This window comes from Schistocerca gregaria, chromosome 8 (genome assembly GCF_023897955.1).
Source record: "Schistocerca gregaria isolate iqSchGreg1 chromosome 8, iqSchGreg1.2, whole genome shotgun sequence".
Lineage (NCBI taxonomy): Eukaryota > Metazoa > Arthropoda > Insecta > Orthoptera > Acrididae > Schistocerca > Schistocerca gregaria.
Window position 1 is genome coordinate 326,218,960 of NC_064927.1, and position 26,325 is coordinate 326,245,284.

The 26,325-nt window shown below is 43.3% G+C and overlaps 1 protein-coding gene across 1 annotated transcript in view; it reads right to left on the reverse strand.

The window, feature by feature from the left end:
• LOC126284660 (odorant receptor Or2-like) overlaps positions 1-26,095 on the reverse strand; it is a 49,056-nt gene extending 22,961 nt beyond the window's left edge. The window contains exon 1 of the mRNA XM_049983764.1: positions 25,302-26,095. Coding sequence (XP_049839721.1) covers positions 25,302-26,095 — 794 coding nt within the window. The remainder of the gene's footprint in view (positions 1-25,301) is intronic.
• Positions 26,096-26,325: the final 230 nt, after the last annotated feature.

The window sequence follows — 26,325 nt, forward strand, 5'->3', positions numbered from 1 at the left end:
ACGACTCACGCCTCCTCCTCCAAGGGACGCGAAAGGCTAAGATCCTGAGTTCGAGTCTGGGTCAGGCATACAGTTTTAATCTGCCAGGGAGTTTCATACACAATATTGCAGTTCATGTGTTGTTCAGAATTACGAAGCAATATTCCAAACGTAATGGTAAGGCGACCACACGCGGTAAGCGAAAATTCTGATTCGAGTCCAGGTCCGGCACAAAATTTCATCGTCGTCATTCCCTTATACAGCTGATGGTTGTCCATAATCGATCCTGCGAATACATTTATAATATTTCATAACAGCTGTAGGTGGAGCAGTGCCTTTTCCTTCGCACATGCGTGGATGTCCGAAGGAACACTGCATCGTAGTTCTGAACAACACAACCACTGCAATATTGTATTTATTCGTCGACACCAGGCAAGCAACTTCTTTGTGGGATGGATGTAGGAGTACGGACTGTAGACACGTGGTTGACGACATATGGAAGTTCGTGTCTGGCCGCAGTGCGTGCACGGATAGCCTAATGGTAATGCGACCGCTCGCAGTTAGCAGGAAATCCGGGTTAGTGTCACGTTCCGGCACCAATTTTCTTTCTCGTCATTCAATTAAATAGCCTACGGTTGTCCATATTCGCAAATCGTAACGCTAAAATTCTCAAGTTATGTTAGTTAACCAATCTACAGGTACATGTAATGTCGGTGATGCTGGAAAATGAATACTTCTACCTCTGAGACAAAAGTGAAGTACGCAAATTACAATCACATACACTGCTACACTGGTGGTATTATTCCATATACGAGTAGTTACCACATGTCGGCCTTAATATTTCTGTAATGCTGCAATATTTGCTGCGTGGATGCTTTGTCTTGCTGTGGCGTTATAAGTGTTCCCAAAAAGTCTAGGAGATCAGGATTCATAGTGTCATTAACGTAGGTTAGAGTTTGCGATGCATAGCTGTCAGCATGGCAGCATGAAACAGATGCCTGTTCGGCTGCCCATCCTCAGCAACATTCGCTGAAGTCATTGAGAGACGCAGTTGGCAGCCCCTTGGTTCGTCTGAGTGGTCAGCTGAAGTTGCGCGTATATTCGTTCGTAAACATCTCAGCAGCCACTATACACCCATGTCATTAACGGCCTTTGGTCCACTAATGTTTCCTAGACAACGGATTTGGATACTGTCATTTTGCCACACGAACTCTTTACGAACTTATCCACTTCGAAAGTGCTTCCATTCTCGGCCCCAAATCCAATGATCATTCCCCTTTGGACGTCAGATAATTCATTCTCTTTCTGCACTGTGACGACGACTGAACTCTGTGTACGCTCCACTGTCAATGGTACCACCAGCCGTCTGTGAACGGTTACTGTAGGTTGACGTCTATCTTGGGTGGTCGTTACATTAATGTGACTGGACCCTGTAATTTCGTTGTACCCATAAGAGCACCATATCAATTCCAGAATTTTCCATCCCTACGTGATATATCGGCGGTGATACCATGCAGAACATCCAAAACCACATTATCTTTTTGCCGGAGGATGACTCTATCGGCTTCTGCGTTTTGCATCACTTACGATGTCTGCGCATTGATACTCCAGAACCTATATGATAAGGTTTCCACTCCAGGAGCATTAGGAATGAGTGGAAACCTTGTGTTAATGTATTCAGATTTCCCTGGACAACTTCGTGCTATATTGTTTCTCATATGGTTTTCGAAAATCATTAGCTAACTGCTGGAATGTTTCTTCGTGATACAACACGTATGTCTTACACTAGATTAGTGGTAGATAAATTCGTGTAACATTCCTTCTAAGCGATAACAAATCAGCAGATTCTTTTGGTTTAAGAAATTACGCCTTAAGGGTGCTGCTTATGTCTCTGTGACTTGATATGGCCCAAACAGATACACAAATGCAGTAGAAAGGCCATCAACAAAAAAAAAAGCTTGCTCACCACACAGTACTCTGCTGGTACACGTCGACGACGGTCGATGATGTAGACATGCCACGATTGCCTGTTGTGACAGCCAATCACGACACCGATTTTGCGACACAGAGAGCTACGGTTGAATTGTGTCCAAAACTAAGGGGACGAAGTGAGTATTAGTGGACCAGTTTAAACCCAGAGGCATCAGTAACGAAGTGGTATAGCAATAACATTTATTTGTGAGGTCGACTTTACAGAGCTATACAGTGCGTTCAGGGTACCTGTCAGTGTCCAGGTGTAAACGAGTCCTGAAAAGAAGCACTGAGCTTCAGCCACGCGGGATTAGCCGAGCGGTCTCAGGCGCTGCAGTCATGGACCGTGTGGCTGGTTCCGGCAGTGGTTTGAGTCCTCACTCGGGCATGGGTGTGAGTGTTTGTCCTTAGGGTAATTTAGGTTAAGTGTTGTGTCAGCTTAGGGACTGATGACCTTAGCAGTTAAGTCCCATAAGATTTCACACACCTTTTGGCTGAGCTTCATCAGCACGTCCTGATGTCGCCCAATAGAACAGTATGCCATGGCCACGAGTTCTGCTGGCTGCAGCCGGGGCAAGAAGCGGGGTGGGGGCATGAAGGACTCGTTATCCCAGGCGCCTTACAGGACAGTGTTCTCGAATACATCTCCTCGTGTGCTTAGGTGAGGTCAGCTGACAGTGGTCCAACATGTCGGTTATGGTAAAGATTAGGATCTGGTCATCCACCATGGAACTATCAAGGCAGCAGTGCTGCAGTCTTGGTCGATCCATACTGATTGTAGTCAGCCAGATGCCTGGTCGAATGCGCTGCGTCTGGTCGCTGACGAGATGACAGGTTGCAGATCATCCACGACGACTCTCAGAGGAGAAGAGTTGGTCCCAGACCCTCATTTTCTTCATTCGTTAAACCATTGTAGACTTCAACGGGAGGCCACGTCTGTGTAATGCATCGGGTTGGCTGTGTCTCCGTGTTGAAGAATGCAATCAGTTGGCTGTCGGATTGTTATCGATAAGCTTGTACTGGTTTCACTGAAGCTCTATACATCGTCATTAGCTGTGGTTCTAGCAACTTGGACAGAATGGCAGAATGAATGAATCTTTCTGTGAGTTCTGAAAGCCTCGCTAATTAAAGCACTGAGCCCGTAACTGTAACATTGTGTCTCTTAGTGTATGAGTGCGTTTGTCGTTCCTTTATCTGCCCCATCAGCGCTACTTGCCTTGTTGTAGTAATTGTACAGTAATTCTGAATTGCTGTTCTTAGGTCTTTGTGCCTACGTTTGACTTTGGAGTGGCGCTCTGGCACTGAAGTTTCGAAGTGTTACTTCACAGTACTTTGATATGTACCACTGAGACGGTTACTCTTCTGCCTTCATCCCTTCGAGATTGTGTGACAATGCTCACTTCACCTCCTCACATACGCAACATGAGCGGTGCATCTTACTGTTATACCTAGTGACACAACAGCTAAGAGTTATACTTCTCTGTTCTGAGTTTACCTCGTAGAACTTTAAAAATTCCAAATACGAACAATAAAATTATACTGCTGCTCAACAGGGCATTTGTTGCAGCGTTCAAGTGTCTTCATAATAGAACACAGTCTTTGGTTCGACATCTCAATCAGATTAACGATGTGCTCGTTCCAATTCAAATCGTTCGTAATTGTTGTTTCTAGATATTTAGTTTAATTAACAGATTTGAACTTTGTGTGACTTTTTGTGAATCCGAGGTTTAAAGGATTACTTTGAGTACTCATATGGATGATTTACACAATTTTCATTATTTAATTTCAACAGTCACTTTCCGCAACACATAGATATCTTGTCTAAATTAATTTGCAATTGGTTTCGATTATCTGACGACTATACTAGATGGTAAATGACAGCATCATCTGGAAACAGTCGAAGATGGCTGCTCAAAATGTCTCCTAAATCATTTATATGGATTTTAGACTGCAGACGGTGAATAACACTTCCTTGGGAAACACCAGATATTACTTCAGTTTTATTGGGTGGCTTTCCAATAAATACTACAGACTGTCAGTTTTCTCAAAGAAAATCACGAATTCACTCACACAAAGGAAACCATACTCGACAGGCACGCAGTTTCATTAGAATGCCCTTGTGGTGTACCATATCGAAAGAAATTTGGAAACATAAAACCATGGGATAAATTTGAGATCCTCTGCAAATAGAACTCATTACTTTATGTGAATACAGAGCTAGTTGAGTTGTGCAAAAGTGATACTTTCTGAATCTGCCCTGACAGAATGTTCATAGTCGTTCTCTATCCAAAATCTAGCAGAAAATGTAAATATTAGTGATGGTAGAGGCATTAAAGCGGAATAAATGAACGGATTTTTCCAAATTTCTTCACCAAAGAACACGAAGAAAATATTCCCGAATTCGAATCAAGATGTGTTGCCAACAGGAGTGACTTAGAAAAAGGTATTATCTGTGTAATGAAGCAATTAAAATAACTTAATATAGACAAGTCTTCCAATTCGATTTCTTTCACAGCGTACTGATACCATATGTCTATATTTAATGGGGGATGTATGAGAAAATACACAGGCAAGTGCTATAAGGTAATATAACCTTTGCAGTTTGACAGGTAATTTAATCAAATCTTGCACATGTTTTCATTATGTTATTTGCTATAATGTGCATTTTTAGTTTTTTTTTTCAAATGATTTGATCTGGATGTTGCTGAGTACTTTTAGAACGCATACTGTTATATGAGGAATATTTTCTCAATGGTTAAACAATGTACCACTTTCAAAAAATGGCATGTTATTCTTAGTAATTAGTTAAACAAATGTGTGTACCCGGTTTTTAGTATGTCTTAGAACTCTCGCCACAACTTTTTAAGTTTATGTGCAGAACACACTGCAGTTTATTGTTTCATATGAATTTCAATACAGATGAAAGTAATGCAGTACGAAAATTTTTGTATCACATCAGGTTACGTTATAGTACTTACAAAGACAGTACCAAATTTCGTCTTTATATCTGCAATGGGTCATCTGAGAATGTTTCTTAGGAGCTGATAAATGACTTGCGGGAAATGCAGGAAAAAGATTTTATTTGCATTTATGCCAGAAAAAAATACCTTAATGTTGGCCATAACTATACGTTTGGTCTTTTTTTTTTTTGGTCCTCATGTAGCTCTTTTACTCTAGTCTAATGCTTTTGGCAAATTCCTTCACTGACACTTCAGATGTAGCACTTTATCTAGATTGAAGGAAGAGGGGCTGAAAGTAAAGGGACGGAACTGTCGTTATCAGCTGCATCAGCAGTATGTAGCAACAGCGGCAACAACTGAAAATGTCTGCCAGACCAGGATTCGAACTCGGGACCATTTGCTTACTAGGCATTTGCATTAACCACTGTGTTTGTCGCACCCTCGCAGACTCTTTCGGCATGCTTCATCGCCGAGCCTTACTCTCGCCTAGCGCCACACGTGCGTAGTTCCCATCCATGCCCTACATGTGCACTAGTGAGAGATTCCCGTAGAAGGTCTGATGAAGTTGTGCATCCGCACAGTATGTGGTGTACCCATTGCCCTTTGAGGCTAATCAATAAGTTGAATGGATGGTGTCCGTTCTTTCGGACATTTCCGGAAGAACTGGCACCAAGCATTCATCTAAAAGAATTACCACTGCCCACCTTATTCCATATGCTTCAATGAAGCAAGGTGCTACAGGTCCCACTCTCATTAGGATCCTCATTCATCCAGTGTTACCATTACTGAACACTAGATAAGCATCACATGAACAAATCTTAACAATAGGAGGTGTGCATAATGTTTTCGGCGTCTCTTTTAGACGAGACTATAAAAGGTTTAGTTTGGGTTTTATGTCGCCACATGTGTGCATTTCTATAATAAATCGTAATAAGTCGCATCGTAAATGGGCTCATAGAATCATATAGAGGGTCATGTAGAGAAGTTGGTGTGGCACAGCATTTTGGTTGAAACAAGGCGGCTTTTATATCCTTTGTAGCACAAATGAAACTCTGAAAATTAGAGATAATATTTGTAAGGTACTACAGACCCTATTTGGTGGCAAAAAATTTCAACATTTTTCACCAATTTTCCATACATACGCTTTTCACAATCTTATCACTCGACGAAAGATCCGTACCACACTCTAGATAGTTGCACAGACACACCAATATCCAGGAAAGGAATAGGAGTATAGGAGTAATTCACTCAATTAGAGTCCTACATCACTGACGTCGATTTACGGTAGGCTTTTGGAGAATATACTGTTTTCAAAAATTATGAATTGCCTCAATAACAACGACACATTGACGAATAGCCAACACGGATTTAAAAAATATAGTTCTTGTGAAAAACAGCTAGCTCCTTATTCTCACGAACGGACTGCTATCGATGACGGAAGTTAACTGGCTCCAGATGTTTAGATTTTCCGAATGCTTTTGACGCCATTCCTCACAAGCGATTTATAAACAAATGGTGTGCCTGCCGAGTCGACACTCGACTTTCTGATTCATGCACCAGCAAAATAGTAGGAAATAAATCTCATAATCAATACATTCAACCGTGGAAAATTATTATTGTCGATGACAAGAAAGTGATTTACTACTACAACTTAGGTATCTGTCCCTTTCCTCATAACCCATCTGGAAAACGATGCCACAGCTTGGGACTTGTCATTCAGTTGGATTTCTCACGCGGATGGTAGGGGCGGTGTGTCAACTTTAATTATACCATAACGACTGGATATAATCTGTGAGTGCACGATCATAGGGCTTTCCTTGATCCGCCCCCATTCTACACATAAAAGGCATTAGCTTGGATACCATAATTATTATCATTATTATTCACACATACTGAGAGAGAAGAAACGTTTACTTACCGTCACAAAATTCGCCTGTTAATGATTTAGGTTCACAAATTATGAACCAGCAATCAGTCTCTGAAGTGCCTATTGCCCCAACTAGAATTTCTAAGATACTGTCTGACATGCTTTAGTGGTAAATGTGCACTTCTATCCGCAGCTACCGACTGAAATATATTCGAGGAATGTCTTCAATTCGATTGCACTTGCAGCCTCTGAAGATGAGTCAGATTGGTGTTTCACCATTGCTCTAACGCTTTTTACTGAAATTTGTTCCACGTTTCTCCATATGTCCCATATTTTAATACTTTCTAATATTGTTTTCCATATTTTATGACTAAATGCACAATTATTTTTGTGCTTTTATAGCTTGTCTTACCAGGTTTTTTTAGCATCCAACATGGACTCGGATTAACCCACCAAGCGAGAAAAAATCCCTGAAGTGGTTCCCAGATCACTTATTTCGGTTCTTCCTCTTCCCAATCTCAACCGAGAAACAAACTTCAACCTTTATATACCCTAGACCACACATGGATTGCTGTGGATCTGGAATGCTGTCTTTAGATATCTTAAAGCATACTGCTCTACACCTTCTGATTCTTACAAAATATTGGTCCTTGGACACCTAAGAATGATGACATTTGTTTTGACTTTTTGCTACATTAATAACACACAGTGCAGTTCAACTACTGTTGCCTAAGCTTCGTATATACGCTCCGAAGCTACGAGATACGTGTCACATGACGCTGAGAACGCTCGGTCACTACTGTTATCGGTCTAATATACACTGATCATCCAGAACATGATGACCTACTCAGGCGATAGAAGCGTCACCTAGCGAAGAATGACTGCTAGTCAGACACACGCTCAGTGCATGTACAGCCAGTGAGAGCGCTGTTCATGTGTAGAATGGGGAAAGAGAGAGATCTATCTTAGTTTGTCGAGGGCAGATTTTGATGGCCTGGAAGCTTGACATGAGCGTTTCAGAAAATACACAACTTGTCGCGTGTTGAAGGAGTGCTGACGTAAAGTCTTAAACATTTGGCCAAACCAAAGACAATCCATATCCTGACGTCGTGGGGTTGGGTGGCCACATCTTGTTACAGATATCAGATGTCGTAGTCTGAGCAGGCTGGTAAAACTGGACAGGTGGAAACTATGGTGGAACTAATATCAGACTTAAATGCTGGGCAGAGTACAAGTTTGTCTCACCACATAGTGCACCGAACACTCCTGACGGTGCGTCTCCTCAGTTGACAACCCATGCATGTATCAATGTTAACCCAATTTCATCGCCAACTACGACTGAAATGGGCACATGGCCATCAGCACAGGACCTTGGCACAATGGCAAAGCATTGCATGATCTGAAGAATCCCAATAACTTCAATCCTGCCGATGGGATGGCTATAATCCATCGTCTTCCATGGAAACAGCTCCTTATCAACCAACCTTAGGGCAGACACAAGATGACAGCGACACCATTAAGCTCTGGGGAACGTCCACATGGACATCCATGGGGCCAGTGAAAGCAGTGGATGGCACCATGAGTGCCAAGGACTATCATACACTGGTTTCCGATCTCATACACCCCTTCATGATATAATGTTTCCCGATAGCAGGGGCATTTTTCAGCAAGATAATGCACCTTGTCAAAAGACCAAGAGTCCGATGAAGTGGGTCAATGAACATAGGGCGAGCTCAAGTTGCTGTGCTGCCCGCCCCCCCCCCCCCCCATCCCACAACTAGCTAGATCTAAAACCACATCTCGAATCTGATTGAATGTGCCATCAAGGATCATTGCCCCCTCTCCATAATTTATGAGAATTAAGTGAATTGTGTGTCCAGCTGTGGTGCCAACTCCCTCCAGTGACCTACCAAGGCCTCATTACTTCCCTGACATGATGCATTACCACTGTTATCCGTGTCACAGTTGGACATCCTGGCTATTACCTAGTTAGTCATACTGTTCTTCCTGATCAGTGTGATCTGGAGAACTAGGATGTATCTGTGTAACAGTTGAAATTGATAATGCTTGACGAACTGTCTTTCTTCTATTGTGAACACATATGGTCCAATTACTCTGTGTATGCATGTTTCTGTATCTTGTGCAGGGGCTCCCAGATCATACCGCTCGGACCTATCGCAGATGGATCCTTCTCTGGACCTACCTCGGACGTAACATGGGTGGATCCCTCTCCAGTAACTACCTCAGACTGAGTGTGGAGTGCACTCACCTCTGGATACTATCGCAGGTGTAACACTGGTGGATCCAATTCAAAAGCTTCCTCAGATCAAACACAGGGTTGATTCACCTCTGAACGCTACCTCTGACTCTATCCCCAAAATACTGTGGACAGTGGGGAACCGAAGAGACTAGTCAACACATGTACATGCAAAAATAGCACATTTAGGCAGTGCCTATTAACAATAGGTTAGTCAGTGTCTCAATTATTATTTCAATCTGTTACATGCATTTAGTAGCTTTAGAGTGTATACAAAGTTTTGACACCAATAGTTGGACGGTTCTTTTTTCTCATTAACATACGAGACACTACAAATGTATGCCATCGTTCTCACGTGGACATGGAGTGACATTTTGTATGAATCAGTGTGAATAAAAGTGTATTTTTAAATTGCCTGACCCCAGCACTTCATCACCACTGCAATCAATGTGTTGTTTAGCGCATGTAAGGGCTGCATTTGGCAATCAGCATTGTACACTACTGGTCATTAAAATTGCTACACCACGAAGATGACGTGCTACAGACCCGAAATGTAATCGACAGGAAGAAGATGCTGTGATATGAAAATGATTAGCTTTTCAGAGCATTCACACAAGGATGGCGCAGCTGACGACACCTACAACGTGCTGACATGTGCAAAGTTTCCAACAGATTTCTCATACACAAACAGCAGTTGACCGGCGTTGTCTGGTACAACGTTGTTGTGATGCCTCGTGTAAGGAGAGGAAATGCGTACTACCATCACGTCTATGGCTTTGATAAAGGTCGGATTGTAGCCTATGGCGATTTCGGTTTATCGTAGGGCGACCTCGCTGCTCGCGTTGGTCGAATCCAATGACTGTTAGCAGAATATGGAATAGGTGCGTTCAGGAGGGTAATACGGAACGCCGGGCTGGGTCCCAAGGGCCTCGTATCACTAGCAGTCGAGATGTCAGCCATCTTATCTGCATGGCTGTAACGGATCGTGCAGCCACGTCTAGATCCCTGCCACAACGGATGGGGACGTTTCCAAGACAACAGCTATCTGCACTGACAGTTCGACGACGTTTGCAGCAGCATGGACTATTAGCTCGGAGACCATGGCTGTAGTTACCCTTGACGCTGCATCACAGCCAGGAGCGCCTGCGATGGTGTACTCAACGACGAACCTAGGTGCACGAATGGCAAAACGTAATTTTTTCGGATGAATTCAGTTTCTGTTTACAGCATCATGATGGTCGCATCTGTGTTTGTCGACATCGCCGTGAACGCACATTGGAAGCGTCTAGTACGGACCTTTCTGGATACAGAAAATGTTCGACTGCTGCCCTGGCCATCACATTCTCCAGATCTGTCACCAATTGAAAACGTCTGGTCAATGGTGGCCGAGCACCTGGCTCGTCACAATACGCCAGTCACTACTGTTGATGAACTGTGGTATCCTGTTGAAGCTGCATGGGCAGCTGTACCTGTACACGCCATCCAAGCTCAGATTGACTCAGTGTCCGCGTATCAAGGCCGTTATTACGGAAAGAGGTGGTTGTTCTGGGTACTGATTTCTCAGGACCTATGCACCCAAATTGAGTGAAAATGTAATCACATGTCAGTTGTAGTAAAATATATTTGTCCAATGAATAACCGTTTATCATCTGCATTTCTTCTTGGTGTAGCAATTTTAATGGCCAGTAGTGTATGTTAATAGGAGGTTTTTTCCTCGGATGACGAGTGGAACAAAAAGAAGAGGAACAAGTGATCTTGGAGGAAGTTCGTAAATTCTTCCTGGACTGGTATGTCAATTCCATCCCCGTTGGGTGCTAAAGAACTCTGGTACTGTAAGCAATTATAGCACAAATATTATTGTGTATCGACATGTATATTATGGAAAAGCGGCATGGCCGCTTAAAGAGTTACAGGTCAGGCATGAGCCAGCCTTGAACTTCTCTGTGGTTGCCGGCACTTTGTGGTGGTAGATCTTACATGCACACACAGAAAAATCTAATGATACCAAGACACTGCCACTATCCTTAATGCATTTCAAACTATTGTGGAAAATGTAATTCTCAGAATCGTCAACAGCCAGTGGTATCCTCCCATTAAGTGAAGTGTAGGTCTATTTCGTTGGGTCACACATTCAACGAAAGAAGGTAGTGATGTGCAGCAAAGAAGCATTGTCAACAACTGAGGCACTCAATTGAAGATTTCTTCAGAAGTATTATCATGAGTGTCATAGTCAACCATTATTCTGAAATCCAGGGAAGAGGATCCGGTAAAACACTCAGCTATGTACGCGATAAGTACTCCCTTGGGTTTTTTTTTTTTTTTTTTTTTTTTGGTCATCAGTCTACTGACTTGTTTGATGCGGCTAGCCACGAATTCCTTTCCTGTGCTAACCTCTTCATCTCAGAGTAGCACCTGCAACATACGTCCTCAATTATTTGCTTGACGTATTCCAATCTCTGTCTTCCTCTATAGTTTTTGTCCTCTACAGCTCCCTCTAGTACCATGGAAGTCATTCCCTCATGTCTTAGCAGATGTCCTATCATCCTGTCCCTTCTCCTTATCAGTGTTTTCCACATATTCCTTTCCTCTCCGATTCTGCGTAGAACCTCCTCATTCCTTACCTTATCAGTCCACCTAATTTTCAACATTCGTCTATAGCACCACATCTCAAATGCTTCGATTCTCTTCTGTTCCGGTTTTCCCACTGTCCATGTTTCGCTACCATACAATGCTGTGCTCCAGATGTACATCCTCAGAAATTTCTTCCTCAAGTTAAGGCCGGTATTTATTATTAGTAGACTTCTCTTGGCCAGAAATGCCTTTTTTGCCATAGCGAGGCTGCTTTTGATGTCCTCCTTGCTCCGTCCGTCATAGGTTATTTTACTGCATAGGTAGCAGAATTCCTTAACTTCATTGACTTCATGAACATCAATCCTGATGTTCATTTTGTCGCTGTTGTCATTTCTACTACTTCTCATTACCTTCGTCTTTCTCCGGTTTACTCTCAAACCGTACTGTGTACTCATTAGGCTGTTCATTCCGTTCAGCAGATCATTTAATTCTTCTTCACTTTCACGCAGGATAGCAATGTCATCAGCGAATCGTATCATTGATATCCTTTCACCTTGTATTTTAATTCCACTTCTGAACCTTTCTTTTATTTCCATCACTGCTTCCTCGATGTACAGAAAAGCTACAGTCTGGCCTTACACCCTTCTTAATACGAGCACATCGTTCTTGATCGTCCACTCTTATTATTCCCTCTTGGTTGTTGTACATATTGTATATGACCCGTCTCTCCCTATAGCTTACCGCTACTTTTTTCAGAATCTTGAACAGCTTGCTTCATTTTATATTGTCGAACGCTTTTTCCAGGTCGACAAATCCTATGAACGTGTCTTGATTTTTCTTTAGCCTTGCTTCCATTATTAGCCGTAACGTCAGAATTGCCTCTCTCGTGCCTTTACTTTTCCTAAAGCCAAACTGATCGTCACTTAGCGCATTCTCAATTTTCTTTTCCATTCTTCTGTATAATATTCTTGTAAGCAGCTTCGATGCTTGAGCTGTTAATCTGATTGTGCGATAATTCTCGCACTTGTCAGCTCTTGCCGTCTTCGGAATTGTGTGGATAATGCTTTTCCGAAAGTCAGATAGTATGTCGCCAGACATTCTACACACCAACGTGAATAGTAGTTTTGTTGCCACTTCCCCTAATGATTTTAGAAATTCTGATGGAATGTTATCTGTCCCTTCTGCCTTATTTGACCGTAAGTCCTCCAAAGCTCTTTTAAATTCCGATTCTAATACTGGATCCCCTATCTCTTCTAAATCGACTCCTGTTTCTTCTTATATCACATCAGACAAATCTTCACCCTCATTGAGGCTTTCAATGTATTCTTTCCACCTATCTTCTCTCTCCTCTGCATTTAACAGTGGAATTCCCGTTGCACTCTTAATGTTACCACCGTTGCTTTTAATGTCCCCCAAGGGTTGTGATTCTTGAGTTTCTCCCGGCGTATTTGATAATCAAAATATCCACGGGTGTACTGCCGGTCTATAGTGTCCAATGGGCACAATATTTCGGCGATCAAACATGTCGCCATCATCAGGTGAACTGACGGACTGAGCTCCTGTGAACGTGCCGGCACGGAGATCCGTACGCTATGGTTGCTCAGGGGGAACTGGGTTCGGTCGCGGCGGCGGCTGTTTTAAATACCCTCCGCCGGCGGCGCGCTCCCTCCGCCGTCCGCGCCCCGCGCCACGGTAGCGCGGTGGAACAGATTGCGACGGCGTCTGAGATGACGTCGGTGTCATGGCTCTGTCCGCCGTTGTCGTCACAACTATGCGTTTGCTCGATTTACTCTTGACTAACCCAATCGCTGATTCCGAAGCCTTGCTAAGATTATAGCCACAGTCACGGTTTATGAGGTCGTCATTGGTGCGAATTTCGATAGCCTCTCTAACAACGCTGTCCCAGTATCTCGACGTCTGTACCAGAATCCTCGTGCGGTCATACTCCATAGCGTGATTTTCCGACAAACAATGTTCAGCGACCGCCGACTTGCTCGGATACATCAGTCGAATGTGCCTCTGGTGTTCACGGCATCGATCCTCGACGGTACGCATCGTCTGACCAATATACGACTTGCCACATTGACACGGAATCTGGTACACGCCGGCCTTCCTCAAACCGAGGTCATCTTTGGCGCTCTCCACCAGTGCACGAGTTTTATTCGTAGGACAAAACACAGTTCCAACCCGGTGTTTCTTCAGAATGCGGCCGATTTTCCCCGAGAGTGCGCCAGTGTATGGAATAAATGCAGTGCCTACCTCCTCCCTCGTGACTTCATCCATCTCAACAGGTTGTGCTGCAGTGGTTGGGCGGAGAGCACGTTGGATCTGCCACTCTGAGTACCCATTCTTTCGAAACACAGTTCTCAGATGTTCCAATTCCTGCGGTAGACTCTCTGTGTCAGAGATAGTGCGCGCCCTACTAAACTTTGTGTCCTTGTAATTGTTTGCGCATCAGACCTAAAATTTTTGATTTTATGTTCTTGATCTGGATATAGATTCCAGCGGCCGTTGCATCTAGTCTGTAGCGATCTCGCGGACACTGGTAAAAGAATTCAACCGTTTTCTTATACCAGAAAGTTTTTCGCGCGAATAATCAATTATCGTTTTTCGTAGTTTTGGTTAAGCTTATTGAATCCACCATGTCAAAGCAAAGTTACAAGAAGTAAACTTCCTCTCATATTTCCTCCTTGACAGAAAGTTCGCGACCTGCGGCATCCTGCAGATAGGCGACATTTAATGTCCAGTGTCCCCGCAGCCGATGGCTTTCTGGCGTTACATATCTAATGTGGATATGTAACTAGCATGGTTGGAAAAGCTTACGGGCCACACCTCGGTTGGAATCACTCAACTTTTCAAGTTGCTAGACACGTAGTTCTTCTCTAAGTGGCTCACTGAAGTGTTCGTAATGAAAATAAAGTCAGGCACGTTGACGTTTTAAACACCCACATATCATATGGTCTAAACTTTGGACTATGTATGCTATCTGAATGGACGTGCTAAAACTGGGGTCTTGACCTTTCTGATTTAAAACACGGTTAAAGTCTCCCACAATTATGATGCTGTCATGGCGCACACCAAACAGATGGGTAATTTCCTGTTTGAGAAACTGCTCTGTCGCGTCGGGTACTGCTTCCTTGCGGTGCGTAGATATTGATAATACTCGTGTTACGGAATGTGCAAGCAGTTCCTCTAGTAGTAGGAAGTGCGTCAACGTCATTAACGACAATTCCTTCTTTCGTTAGTATCGCTGGCCCTAGTTCACTTCAAGTCCCAGAGTTAAAAATAGCATTATACCTATTTACTCTTGAACCAAGCATAGTTGATATCGACTGCATATAAAAAATCGTTCAGGCTATTTAACTTACGTGAACAAAAAATACCATTTATATTCAAATTCGCAGTTCAGTAGGCTTGAAGAAGAGGCTCATAATTTTTTGTGCATTGTTGATGCCAGCTATTCTTTGCTAGTTTTTGTATGTATCTGACATATAATGACTTCCCATTGTGTCTTTCTTTAGCGTCAATCATTCACTGTCCTACAGATCCTTAGTAGAGTCAATCTTTGCTTCGGCCGTAGGTGTCGGTATTTCGTTCATATGGAGAAGATGGAGGTAGCTACCGCTTAGAAAGGCCTTGTTTCCCATGAATGAGACGCTCTGTTGCCTCAGTAGATGGTGGTCTTGGACACTGCACTTAATTTTTTCCCTGGAACTGTGTAAAGGCTCTATCGTTTTTCGGTATACAGGAGAACGATGAACTGACAATGGAAACCTGTATCCATTACCCTCATCCACCAAGGCAACAGTCTATCTTATTCATAGAAGAAAACCGAGCGAAGTGGCGCAGTGGTTAGCACACTGGACTCCCATTCGGGAGGACGATGGTTCTAACCCACGTCCGCTCATCCAGATTCAGGTCTTCTGTCATTTCTCTAAATCGCTTCAGGCAAATGCCGGTATGGTTCCTTTAAAGGGGCACGGTCGATTTCCTTCCCCATCCTTCCCTACTCCGAGCTTGAGCTCCGTCTCTAATGACCTCGATGTCGACGGGATGTAAAACACTAACCTCCTCCTCCTCCACCTCCTCATAGGAGTAACGGCTTGTCCACGTAGCAGCGAAGTTCATCTTCTCCACTAGCAGTCACGGCAGTCAGTCGTGGTGACTGCATAAAAAGCAACATTGCGAGACGTTCCTCCTATGACCCATTAGCGTAGAAAGGCACGTCCGTTGCCGAAGGGGTGGTCTAATGGCAGGCGCCAGAGCCTGTAGCTTCAGCTCTCTGTAGCATCGTTGGAGGACTTTTACGGACACAGGTTGCTCTCCTAGATTTGTTTCTCAACACACTCTCTAAAGATATTCGAAGCTCGTCACAACATTTCTGGAACACCCCGTGTTAGTCAGGCACAGCGATATCTAATAGTCCATACTACTATTGCGCCACATAATGCACACACACTATTTACAAATAAAGTCTCATCCACTCTCAATAACTCAAGTGAATAGCGTGCTACCGGGAGGGTTCGGATCATATCGTCACAGATGAACTGCCTGTCAACATGACATGATAGACCCACTTTCAGCTGTGATACACTGCGTACCCCCTTGTCTCTCAGTCGAAACACCTCCTAGCGGCCCATATGCTGAGGTCGAGACGGAGAAGTACTAACACCACCGAGCAGACACTCCTTCTAATCACTGACTGTGAGAGTCAGTGAGATCACACCATACACAGCTTTATCCCACCTTTGGTTGAAATTTTGTTTCTTTATGGTATGTACACACTTTCTATGTAAGCCCCACGAACTTGCCTTTGTGTACCTCTACATACAATAGCAATCCCCACTGAGAACTCTGTATTCGAAAAAGAGTAGCATGTCAACATCAGTCGACAGTTAGATGCTGACACTTGTTCTTTTATCCACTGTGGCCCACGAAAGTCCTGATGTAATAGAAGGCTGTGTCCACTGTGTATATATGCGCTCACCCTGGAATTTCTCAAAATTATCTGCAAGCTGGTGTAAGTCTGGGTCCATGAATATTCTAGCATACTCCCATAAATAAGGAATGTTGAAATCCTGCCAAACATTCACTGAATGCCTGTATCCACCATCTTGCGTCTGTGCTGTAAGTTTACTGGAGAACGTGTCTATGCCTGGCAATAGCTTTCCACCGAGTCTCATCTTCGAATCCAGGTACTTTTCACAAGCTGAACTTTGCATCATATGAATATGTATCTGCTATGACATCCACGTTCTCCTGACAATTGTTTCAGCAAGTTTTGAAGAAACACGTGCATAAAACGTAGCGTATCCAGGAAACAGAGCATTATTCTTAGGGCGGTACGCTTGAAAAGGGAAATATATGCTTTGAAAGTGTCACATGCGACCCTGATTTTTTTCATTTTCAGCCATAAATTGCCCCTAGTTCTGAACAAGGACATGAGAGAACACGTAAGTTTTATGGTAGTTGGTATTTCAAGTCGCACTCATTTTCTGCTGAATCAGAGAACATCCCGCTGTATGACAGTGGCCTCTTCACAGAGTTTCCAATTTTTCTACGCAATAGCAGCCAATACAGATGACAGTCAACTACCTCCTCGTAATAAGCCATTCTCCAGCAAATTAATTATGGAAATGTTGTGATAAAGTGGATCAACATGTCATTCAAGATCTTCAAGGTTAGTGAGCAACCATCCAACTGGGTTGTGTTCAATAGATGAAACGAAGTATTCCACAGTGGTATCATATGAGCATACAGTTTTTTTATGCTGCCACATATGGCACATGCAGTTCTGTGAAGGTTATGTGGGAGGCAATGGGTCATCTTCACAGGATTATACAAGGACTAGGAAGCATTGGAAACCCACATATACAACAAAGGGACACTGCTGGTGTGCATTCTCAAATTTAAAGAAATTTTTTGTCTCAGAAGGCACTTTCCACAAGTACCTGTTCCTGACTGGAGCAGTGAGTTAGATGCTTTTCTAACTTCTTGTTCATACAGAATCGGTTTAGGCTTCTGACAAAAATGCGTTGCAATGCTATATTTTAACAACTGGAATAAAAATGGGCGAGACATAATTTTAATCCAGAAGTAGTGTTGCATCTCAGCCTCAGTGAATCAGAAGAAAATTCTGGGGGTTGGAGAACTAACCAGATACTTTTGAAAAGTAGAGCAGTCCATCTACTTTAATCTGATGATCTTTCTTATTTTGCACAGTGTGCTCTTCAACTACTTTTGGCTTGCTATCGCATAGTGCTAGGCTACTTACGCTTTACGTATTTGTTGGCTTTATGACATATACCTCCAAATCATGATTCTTCATATCAAATTTGGTAGGGGAATGTGATATCCTGTAATGCTCCCAAACATTAAATATGTAGTACATTCTTGTATGATCTATATATATCGGGCGCTTTCTATTGCAAGCTAGATATCGTTATACAAAGTAAAAATAATCAGAGTAATTTGGACATTAAAAGATGTGTGATTAGTAGAGGTACCCCTTGGAAGAGAGAAAAAGCTGTACCCACATTTACTGGATTATACACAAGACCCGTGGTCTAGGGCTGTAATAAAAAAAAACTGAGTGAAACGGTCAACAAACGAACGTAACCGGATGTCATGTCACGTCCGCAACGAACAAACACAAGGATCAACAACGAACAAAATGGAGCGAGAAAAAGGAAAAAAAAGGGGTAGCGTCTTTGATTCATAATCGAAACGTCTTCGGTCCCGGGTTCGATCCCCGCCACTGCCTAAATTTTGATAAATAATCAGCATTGGCGGCCGAAGACTTCCGGCATAAGAAGTCAGCCTCATTCTGCCTACGGCCTTGTCAAAGAGGGCGGAGGAGCGGATATAGGTTCAGGGCACTCTCTTGTCCTAGGGGTGGGAAATTGCCCCTAAAGGCGGAAGAATCAGCAATGATCAACGGCATGAGGATGCAGAAGGCAATGGAAACCACTGCATTAAAGACACATAACGTGTATCCACAGGACATGTGGACTGTAGTTCAAGAATTGTCATGATGATATCTCCATTGGCAAAAGATTCCGGAATAGCCCCCATTCGGATCTCCGGGAGGGGACTGCCAAGGGGGAGGTTACCATGAGAAAAAGATTGAATAATCAACGAAAGGATAACGTTCTACGAGTCGGAGCGTGGAATGTCAGAAGCTTGAACGTGATAGGGAAACTAGAAAATCTGAAAAGGGAAATGCAAAGGCTCAATCTAGATATAGTAGGGGTCAGTGAAGTGACGTGGAAGGAAGACAAGGATTTCTGGTCAGATGAGTATCGGGTAATATCAACAGCAGCAGAAAATGGTACAGCAGGTATAGGATTCCTTATGAATAGGAAGGTAGGGCAGAAGGTGTGTTACTGTGAACAGTTCAGTGACGGGGTTGTTCTAATCAAAATCGATGGCCTTGTGTTCCTTCCATCGCTATTAAACCTCTGCTCGTAACTCTGCAGCAATAGCTTCGAGGATTACACGGGCTAGGCTGCAAGGGATACGCGGACGATGTAAGTTTGTAATAACAAACGTAAACGACATACAGGTCGCAAATACACATTATACGCACATACGAAATAGGGTCAGGTGCAAAACTGAAGTAGGCAAAATAAAGGATAATGAATATAGGGCGATAACTTTTCTGGCAAAACACTGAGGAAATAAAAGTGGTCCCCCACAAGCATACATTAGTAATCGAGTATAGGTGTAACATTACACACACCATCTTGGCCAGCTACAAAAACATCTGGGTGCATGTTGCAGTCCAGGCACACAGCTTCAGAAACCTTCAGGATGTTCAAAGAGCAGGACTTGCAAATACACACTTAATATCATAAGTGAACTATGGGGCCCAGTTGTTGCCAATACCAAAGGACATACATACGAGAATAATGTCAGCATTGGGTCGCTACATGAGCTGCGGCAATAATTTCAGAGTAAAATTCGGCAGCTTACCTCTTTCGGTAGAAAACGGAGGGCTATACCTCACTGACGTCAGATTAATTCGCAATTGTATACTTGCGTAACACATTCAAGCCCAATAGTTTAGCTCCCCATTTACTGAATGAGATCACTCCTGTAAATGTGAATACGCCCTTACATGTGCAGCACATTCCAAACCGTTTTTATCATTTCAAGTAATTTTTAATAGAATTTAGTTCTATCCAAATGACGGTCACTGCTAAAAGTATGGCAAAAGTTAAAGGTAGAAATTAAGAGAGTATTAGAACAGAAATGTGACAGAGCAGAAATACCCTCACTACGACAGGAAGAATATTTGTAAAAAAAAAAAAAATTGTACTGGAACTTACCTTCGCATGTGAAAGCGTCTTGGTACAAGGCTGTCAACAGAAAAACAGCTACCAACTCCAAATTTCACTCCATCCACCTAACAGGGGCCTCTCTGTATGCTTCCTCTGTTTGAATAGATACTGAGGAACACACATTAATTTGTGGTAAAGTGTAGGACATATGGCAAACTATTACGCAGAAGTTAGATAGCATCTTTAAGGTAGCACCAGTGTCACACCAGCAGACTTTTTATACACAGATGAAGCTGAAAACCCGGAAACGAAAAGGAATGTCAACAGTTGGTATAAGCTACATTCCATTCATTGGATTCTGACAGGAGATGCCAAATGTAAGGAAGGTTTTTTGGTACATCTTACCACGCAGTGTCACAAATTATCCGAGACGAAAAAATGTGAGGAGACACATATAATTTTTTGAAATACACAACACGTGAGGTAGAATCACCATTGTGTTGCGTTATGGAACAGTGTGCCTTTTTGGTTACATGTCAGTTACTTTTTCTCATTGATTTGGATTAAAATAATGTTCAGAATAACATGGATAAGTTAATCACAGCGAATGAAACTAACAGAGTTTAGTATTATTTAAAAAAGAAAACTAGACGACACAAGAAATAAAAGCAATCCTATTCGTTTTATAGTGCATGATTCTTTCCCACAATTTTCTTAAATCAAGAGGATGACATTTGCTTGTATTCTTTAATTTCCTACTGTGAGGATTACAAGATGTACGATAGAAAATACTCCAAATTCAAGGCGAATAAAACATATTATGGTGAAGCAATCCCAAAGAAGTTATTTTCAGTTCATGATAGTTGATGAAGACGCAATAGAAGGCGAATTTGGAGAGCGCAAGGCGTGGCTGAAGGGGAAGAAGGAAGTTCCACACCCTCGCCTCCCACAAGAAAAGAAAAGAAAACGAAGTGGGCTATGGTAAAGCGCTTGCTTCATAAAGGAGACATCACGAGACAAATCTTAGGTGCAATCACCTCTCAATAATATAGAGATTCACCACAAACAAAACGTATTTTGGATTCCATTTTGTCTGTTTGATAACTGGCTAGCAAAACGCAATACGTCGATGTGACGTCGAATCAGGACACTCACGACAGGACGAGAAGCCACGTGAAAGTATTTATACGAAACTCCTCCTTCTATATGCGTTATAAATCTAAGTTCCACGCAGCCATTTTCTACCTATACTTACAGGCTAATTGCAGGAACTAGTAGGGATTTTGATACGGATTCACGCACAGATACATTGATTAACGAGGGAGGTTGGTGTTGGTTCAAATGGCTCTGAGCAGTATGGGACTCAACCTCTGAGGTAATTAGTCCCCTAGAACTTAGAACTAGTTAAGCCTAACTAACCTAAGGACATCACACACATCCATGCACGAGGCAAGATTCGCACCTGCGACCGTATATTTGATGCATATTTACTGAGATATAGTGAATAACAGTCTCTGAGTACGTTTTTCTGTCTGCATATGAAGGCTTCTGTCAGATACTACTGTGCAGATTTTGATTCATCCGATGGAAGGGCACAGTCTTCCTTGTCGACAAATGATCGACCTCGGTGCCTTTGATGAAGGCGTCACACCCTTAGTGGTTTGCTCTCCGGCAGAGTTCTCACACATTTCGGCGCATCAGCCACCAGGCAAGAGGTCTATGCTGCTAAAATCGTTTAAGTTATATGAAAGCGATGATATTCAGATATCTCAATTAGCTCACTGATAGCTATTCATAATTCTACGTAGAGCCCCTTAAACAAAGCTGCCTCTACGCCAGACAAATACACTCCCGAAAGAAATTAGTCTTCCTGCATAGACGACGTCGATTTTAATCCGATGACCGCATATGCCTGGGATATAGTGGACGTAGTGATAATGATTTCAACGTCGCCCGCCAAGAGATAGTGTTGTGGCATAGCTATCAGAGCGCCATCTGTTTCTACCGTTTAATAGGGAATGCTCACTGACAGAAAGATTAATTTGGTGTAAACGCGTGAAGCAAGCACGGAGCCATGCCACAGAGACGCACTCGTGCTTCCTACAGCCAACTGAGAAAATTTGTAAGTGGTCAAACTGTGCAGCCTGACCTTCCGACTTGCCAGACGGTTCATTCGGAAAACTGCCACTGGAGTTGGAAGTGCTGCGTGAGGTGCACAACGATGCTGGTATCAGAGATCAGGTGAACTTTCTCACGTCCGTAGAAAAGGCTCTGGACGCCCACCCACCACAGACGCCCGCGAGGGTCGTCGTACAGTAAGGCCATCATTGCCAGGTCGTACCGTTACCACAGCATTGATAAGAGGGCTTGTGCGCTCAGATGTGTGAACCGGTTGTGAACCGCTTATTAGCAGCGGGACTACGGGCACCCACCCCTCTAGCCCCTCCTCCACTCACGCCACAGCACCGACATGCACGGCTTGACTGGCGCCGTCAAAGGGTTACTTGGAATGGTGCGCTGTGGTCTTCAGCGATGAAAGCCGACTCTACCTGTACGCAAGGGATGGTCGTTTGCGCATAAGACGTAGATCACGTGACCGCTGGTTCGTAGAGTGCATTCGTCCAAGGTACAATGTCCCCACCCCCGTGCGTTACGGCCTGGGCTGCGATAAGCCACAACTCCTCGTTCACTTTTGTTGTTTCTGTAGGGGACGCTAACCAACACTCGGTACGTGCAGAATTTTACTGAACCTTTTCTTCTGCCATTTATACAACAGGAAGGTGACATGTGGTTGCAACAAGATAATGCTCGCTCACACGTCGCCTATGAAACGCAACGTGTCCTGCAAGACTTGCAACAGCTTCCCTGGCCAACATGATCTCCGGGTTTGTCTCTAATCGAGAACGTGTCGGATATGATTGGACGAGGAGTTACTCATATAACTCGACAACCAACTACCCTTAGAGAGCCAGAATGAGGTTTTCACTCTGCAGCGGAGAGTGTGCTGATATGAAACTTCCTGGCAGAGTAAAACTGTGTGCGGGACCGAGACTCGAACTCGGAACCTTTGCCTTCCGCGGTAAAGTGCTCTACCATCTGAGCTACCCAAGCACAACTCTGCCAGGAAGTGCCATATCAGCGCACACTCAGCTGCAGAGTGAAAACCTCATTCTGGAAAACATGCTCAAAGCTGTGGCTAAGCGATGTCTCCGCAGTATCCTTTCTTACAGGAGTGCTAGTTCTGCAAGGGTTCGCAGGAGAGCTTCTGTACAGTTTGGAAGGTAACAGACGAGGTACTCGCAGAAGTAAAGCTGTGAGGACGGGGCGTGAGTCATGCTTGGATAGCTCAGATGGTAGAGAACTTGCCCTCGAAAGGCAAAGGTCCCTAATTCGAGTTTCGGTCCGGCATACAGTTTTAATGTGCCAGGAAGTATCATCTCTTAGAGAACTACTTGAACACCTCGAGCAGGCATGAACGTCTGTACGATCGACTGGATATCAAAGTCAGATCCTACAGATAGCACCACGTACTAATATGAAATGGTAATTAAATTAAGACCCTACGCCTTCGACAGGCGTTGATATACATCAACGGGGACAGTGGAAACTGTGTGCCCCCACTGGGACTCAAACCAGGGATCTCCTGCTTACACAGCAGACGGTCTATCCATCTGAGCCACCGATGGTACGGAGGGTAGTGCGACTGCAGGGACTTATCCTTTGCACGCTCCCCGTGAGACCCACATTCCCAGCTTAATGACCACACACTACATTCGTACTGCCCCTGCCCATCTTACCGAGTCCCTAAGAGTTCGGGCAATACCTGTGCATCCGTACAGAAAAATATATCAATGGCCGGTTAGCCTTAATACATGAAGATGGTATCTCTTCTTTCGTACATGTCCGAAAGAACAGATACCATCTTCGTATACGTGCTAATATGGGTGTTCCAACATGGGTCAGTACTTGATAACTCAGAACCGCTTGTGCTATTGATCCGTAAATGTAATCATTTCGTGTACTCCATATGCACCGCTCTAATGATAGATTTCGAGTGAATGGGAAACCTATGAAAGGATGTACGATTATATTTCTTCAGGCAGAGTAGTTCTACGTGTAAGAACAGGTGGGAAGCTCTGGTGCATATTATAAAGTCCCCTGTCGTGTTTTTGTGTCTATATGTGGAGACTAATCTTGAGAGCTGTTGTAGGGATTTTGACACAATTTTCACTATGGGATACACTGATTATCTGTATGTATAATTTATTACCGCTTCGATAGACGTGTAATCCGGTCACACGTATTCAGTGGTACACGAGAAGAATGCAGCAAATCACTAATGCTTAAATCAAATCACACAGAGGAGTCCAATAATGTACGCATGAAACTGTAAAACTCTAAAAATTGTTCGTTTGTTTTTGGTTATCTATTAATATACAAGCTACTTTGTACATGTGTTTGTATACGATAAATGTACATAGAATGTAAAGGTAAAGCTACAATGTCCTATACCAAACTGCAACTTCTGGGACTGGGTAGTTAAAAGCGTTTAAAATGAACTGGCCACGAATAATCTGTAGAATAATTTCTTATAATTCCGACAGTTACAGATGTTAAAGTGCGTGTAATATGATTTCAGCAATAATGAGAGTGAGAGGCCTTCTGATTCACTTGGTCAGGTATCTTACTGGCGTAGAGAAAACTTCAATGTTTTCAGTCAGTAACTTTACTGAGCGCCAGAGACAGTTTTATAACATCTCGATTACAGTGAGGCTGTATAGGCAGAATGCAGGTATCGGACATTTCCTGACGAATAAATTTAAATGGTTTACAGCTTATCTGCATGTTGCTAGTGTACATCATATCTATAAGTTAGTAAAATTTGGTTATGCAACAATATCTACCAACATTAAAGCCTTCGGAATGCGATAAACATTGTTTTTGGACAGTATTTATATTTGAGCTTTTTCAACTTTAGTTGAACTACTATTCGTCACTAAGCAATTTCGGTTTTGTTTTTCGAGCACAGTACAAAGTAAATGAGTTTTATTGTTACGATGTTCTTTGAGATGTGGTCCGTCTATACAGCTTCTGAATCTGTATAGCACGAAATCAAATAGCTGTTCACTTAGTTACACAGACCGACGACTTCTCAAAGAAGCCAGTAATAGTAACGATATTAATAATAGCACAGAATTAATTAAGGAACGACAGAGATAGAATACTTTGGTATCAATGTGCAAAAATGACAACACTAGTGACGTAGCCCCAACATCATGTTCAATGTTGACAAACTATTTGTTGAAACGTTTAATAAGCAATGTAATAGTTAAAGAAAAATTTCAGCTTATTTCGTAAGCGAAAAACAATTGTTAACATGTGTTTGTAATCAGATATCGTGCCGTGTTACTTACCTGAGGATATTTTGATGTGTTTTAATACAAAGGCGCAAATCGTCGTACATGTTTTGATCAGATTTGCTATCAAGTTCCTTCTTCTCAAAAACGGCTGTCTCCTTGTCCATTAAGTCCACTTCGTTTCTGACGTTCAAGAGACGGTTTACGAGGATTTCCAGCTGGGCAGCCACAAGAATCATGACGGCTGCGAACAGGCAGTCCACACCCAAGCTTATCTGACTCACCCAGACAGCCGACAGGCATTGCACGATATAGGAGATCCCATAAAAGTGGTTGTTGTTGTCCCACTGGTGCTGAACAAAGGGCAGACGGCTCTCCTCTGGGTAGGCTACGAGCGGCACCGAGATCCACAAGAGAGTCTGCGACAGCATGAGCAGTAGCAGCCCCTTCGTGAGGCGCGCAGCTTTCCGGCGGGACGACACTAAAATGGCTGCCAAGTCAGGGTCCTCTGAGCAGGACCCACGTTGGAGGGACAACAGCTCGTCTAGCTGGTTAGCCAGGGTGTGGTACTGCCGTCTGTTGTAGACGAAGACGGCCATTTTCAGGACGCCACTGCCACCGGTGAAAGTGATGAGCAGAACAAGCGTGGTTAACTCAAAGTTCCCCCAGATGAAGTAAACAGCGACAGCACGATCTACGATGATGAAAGCGCCCATACCGAACGCGATGATAGACTGTAGTGTGAACAGGCTGGTTTCACCCAGTTCCCAAATTCCCAACACCCACAGGTGGCGGATATTGAGCTTTAAAACAGATTTGCCACTGGCGGTCCACGACAAATTATCGTTCATTTTAGCGATCTTTGTATCTTTTATCAGAGCAATATAACAGCGAGTACCTAAGATAGTTTGGTGATTACTGTACTTTCTGTTTGAATACTCCACTCTGACGACAGCTGTCCTTGTCAGCTAACCATGGTGAGATACAGAGCTGAAGAAAGTCGACCCACCGCCTCTGTGGTTTACTCACTCTCTTCTGTCACTCTGACGGCGAGGCTGTCATTTATATATAAGTACATCTA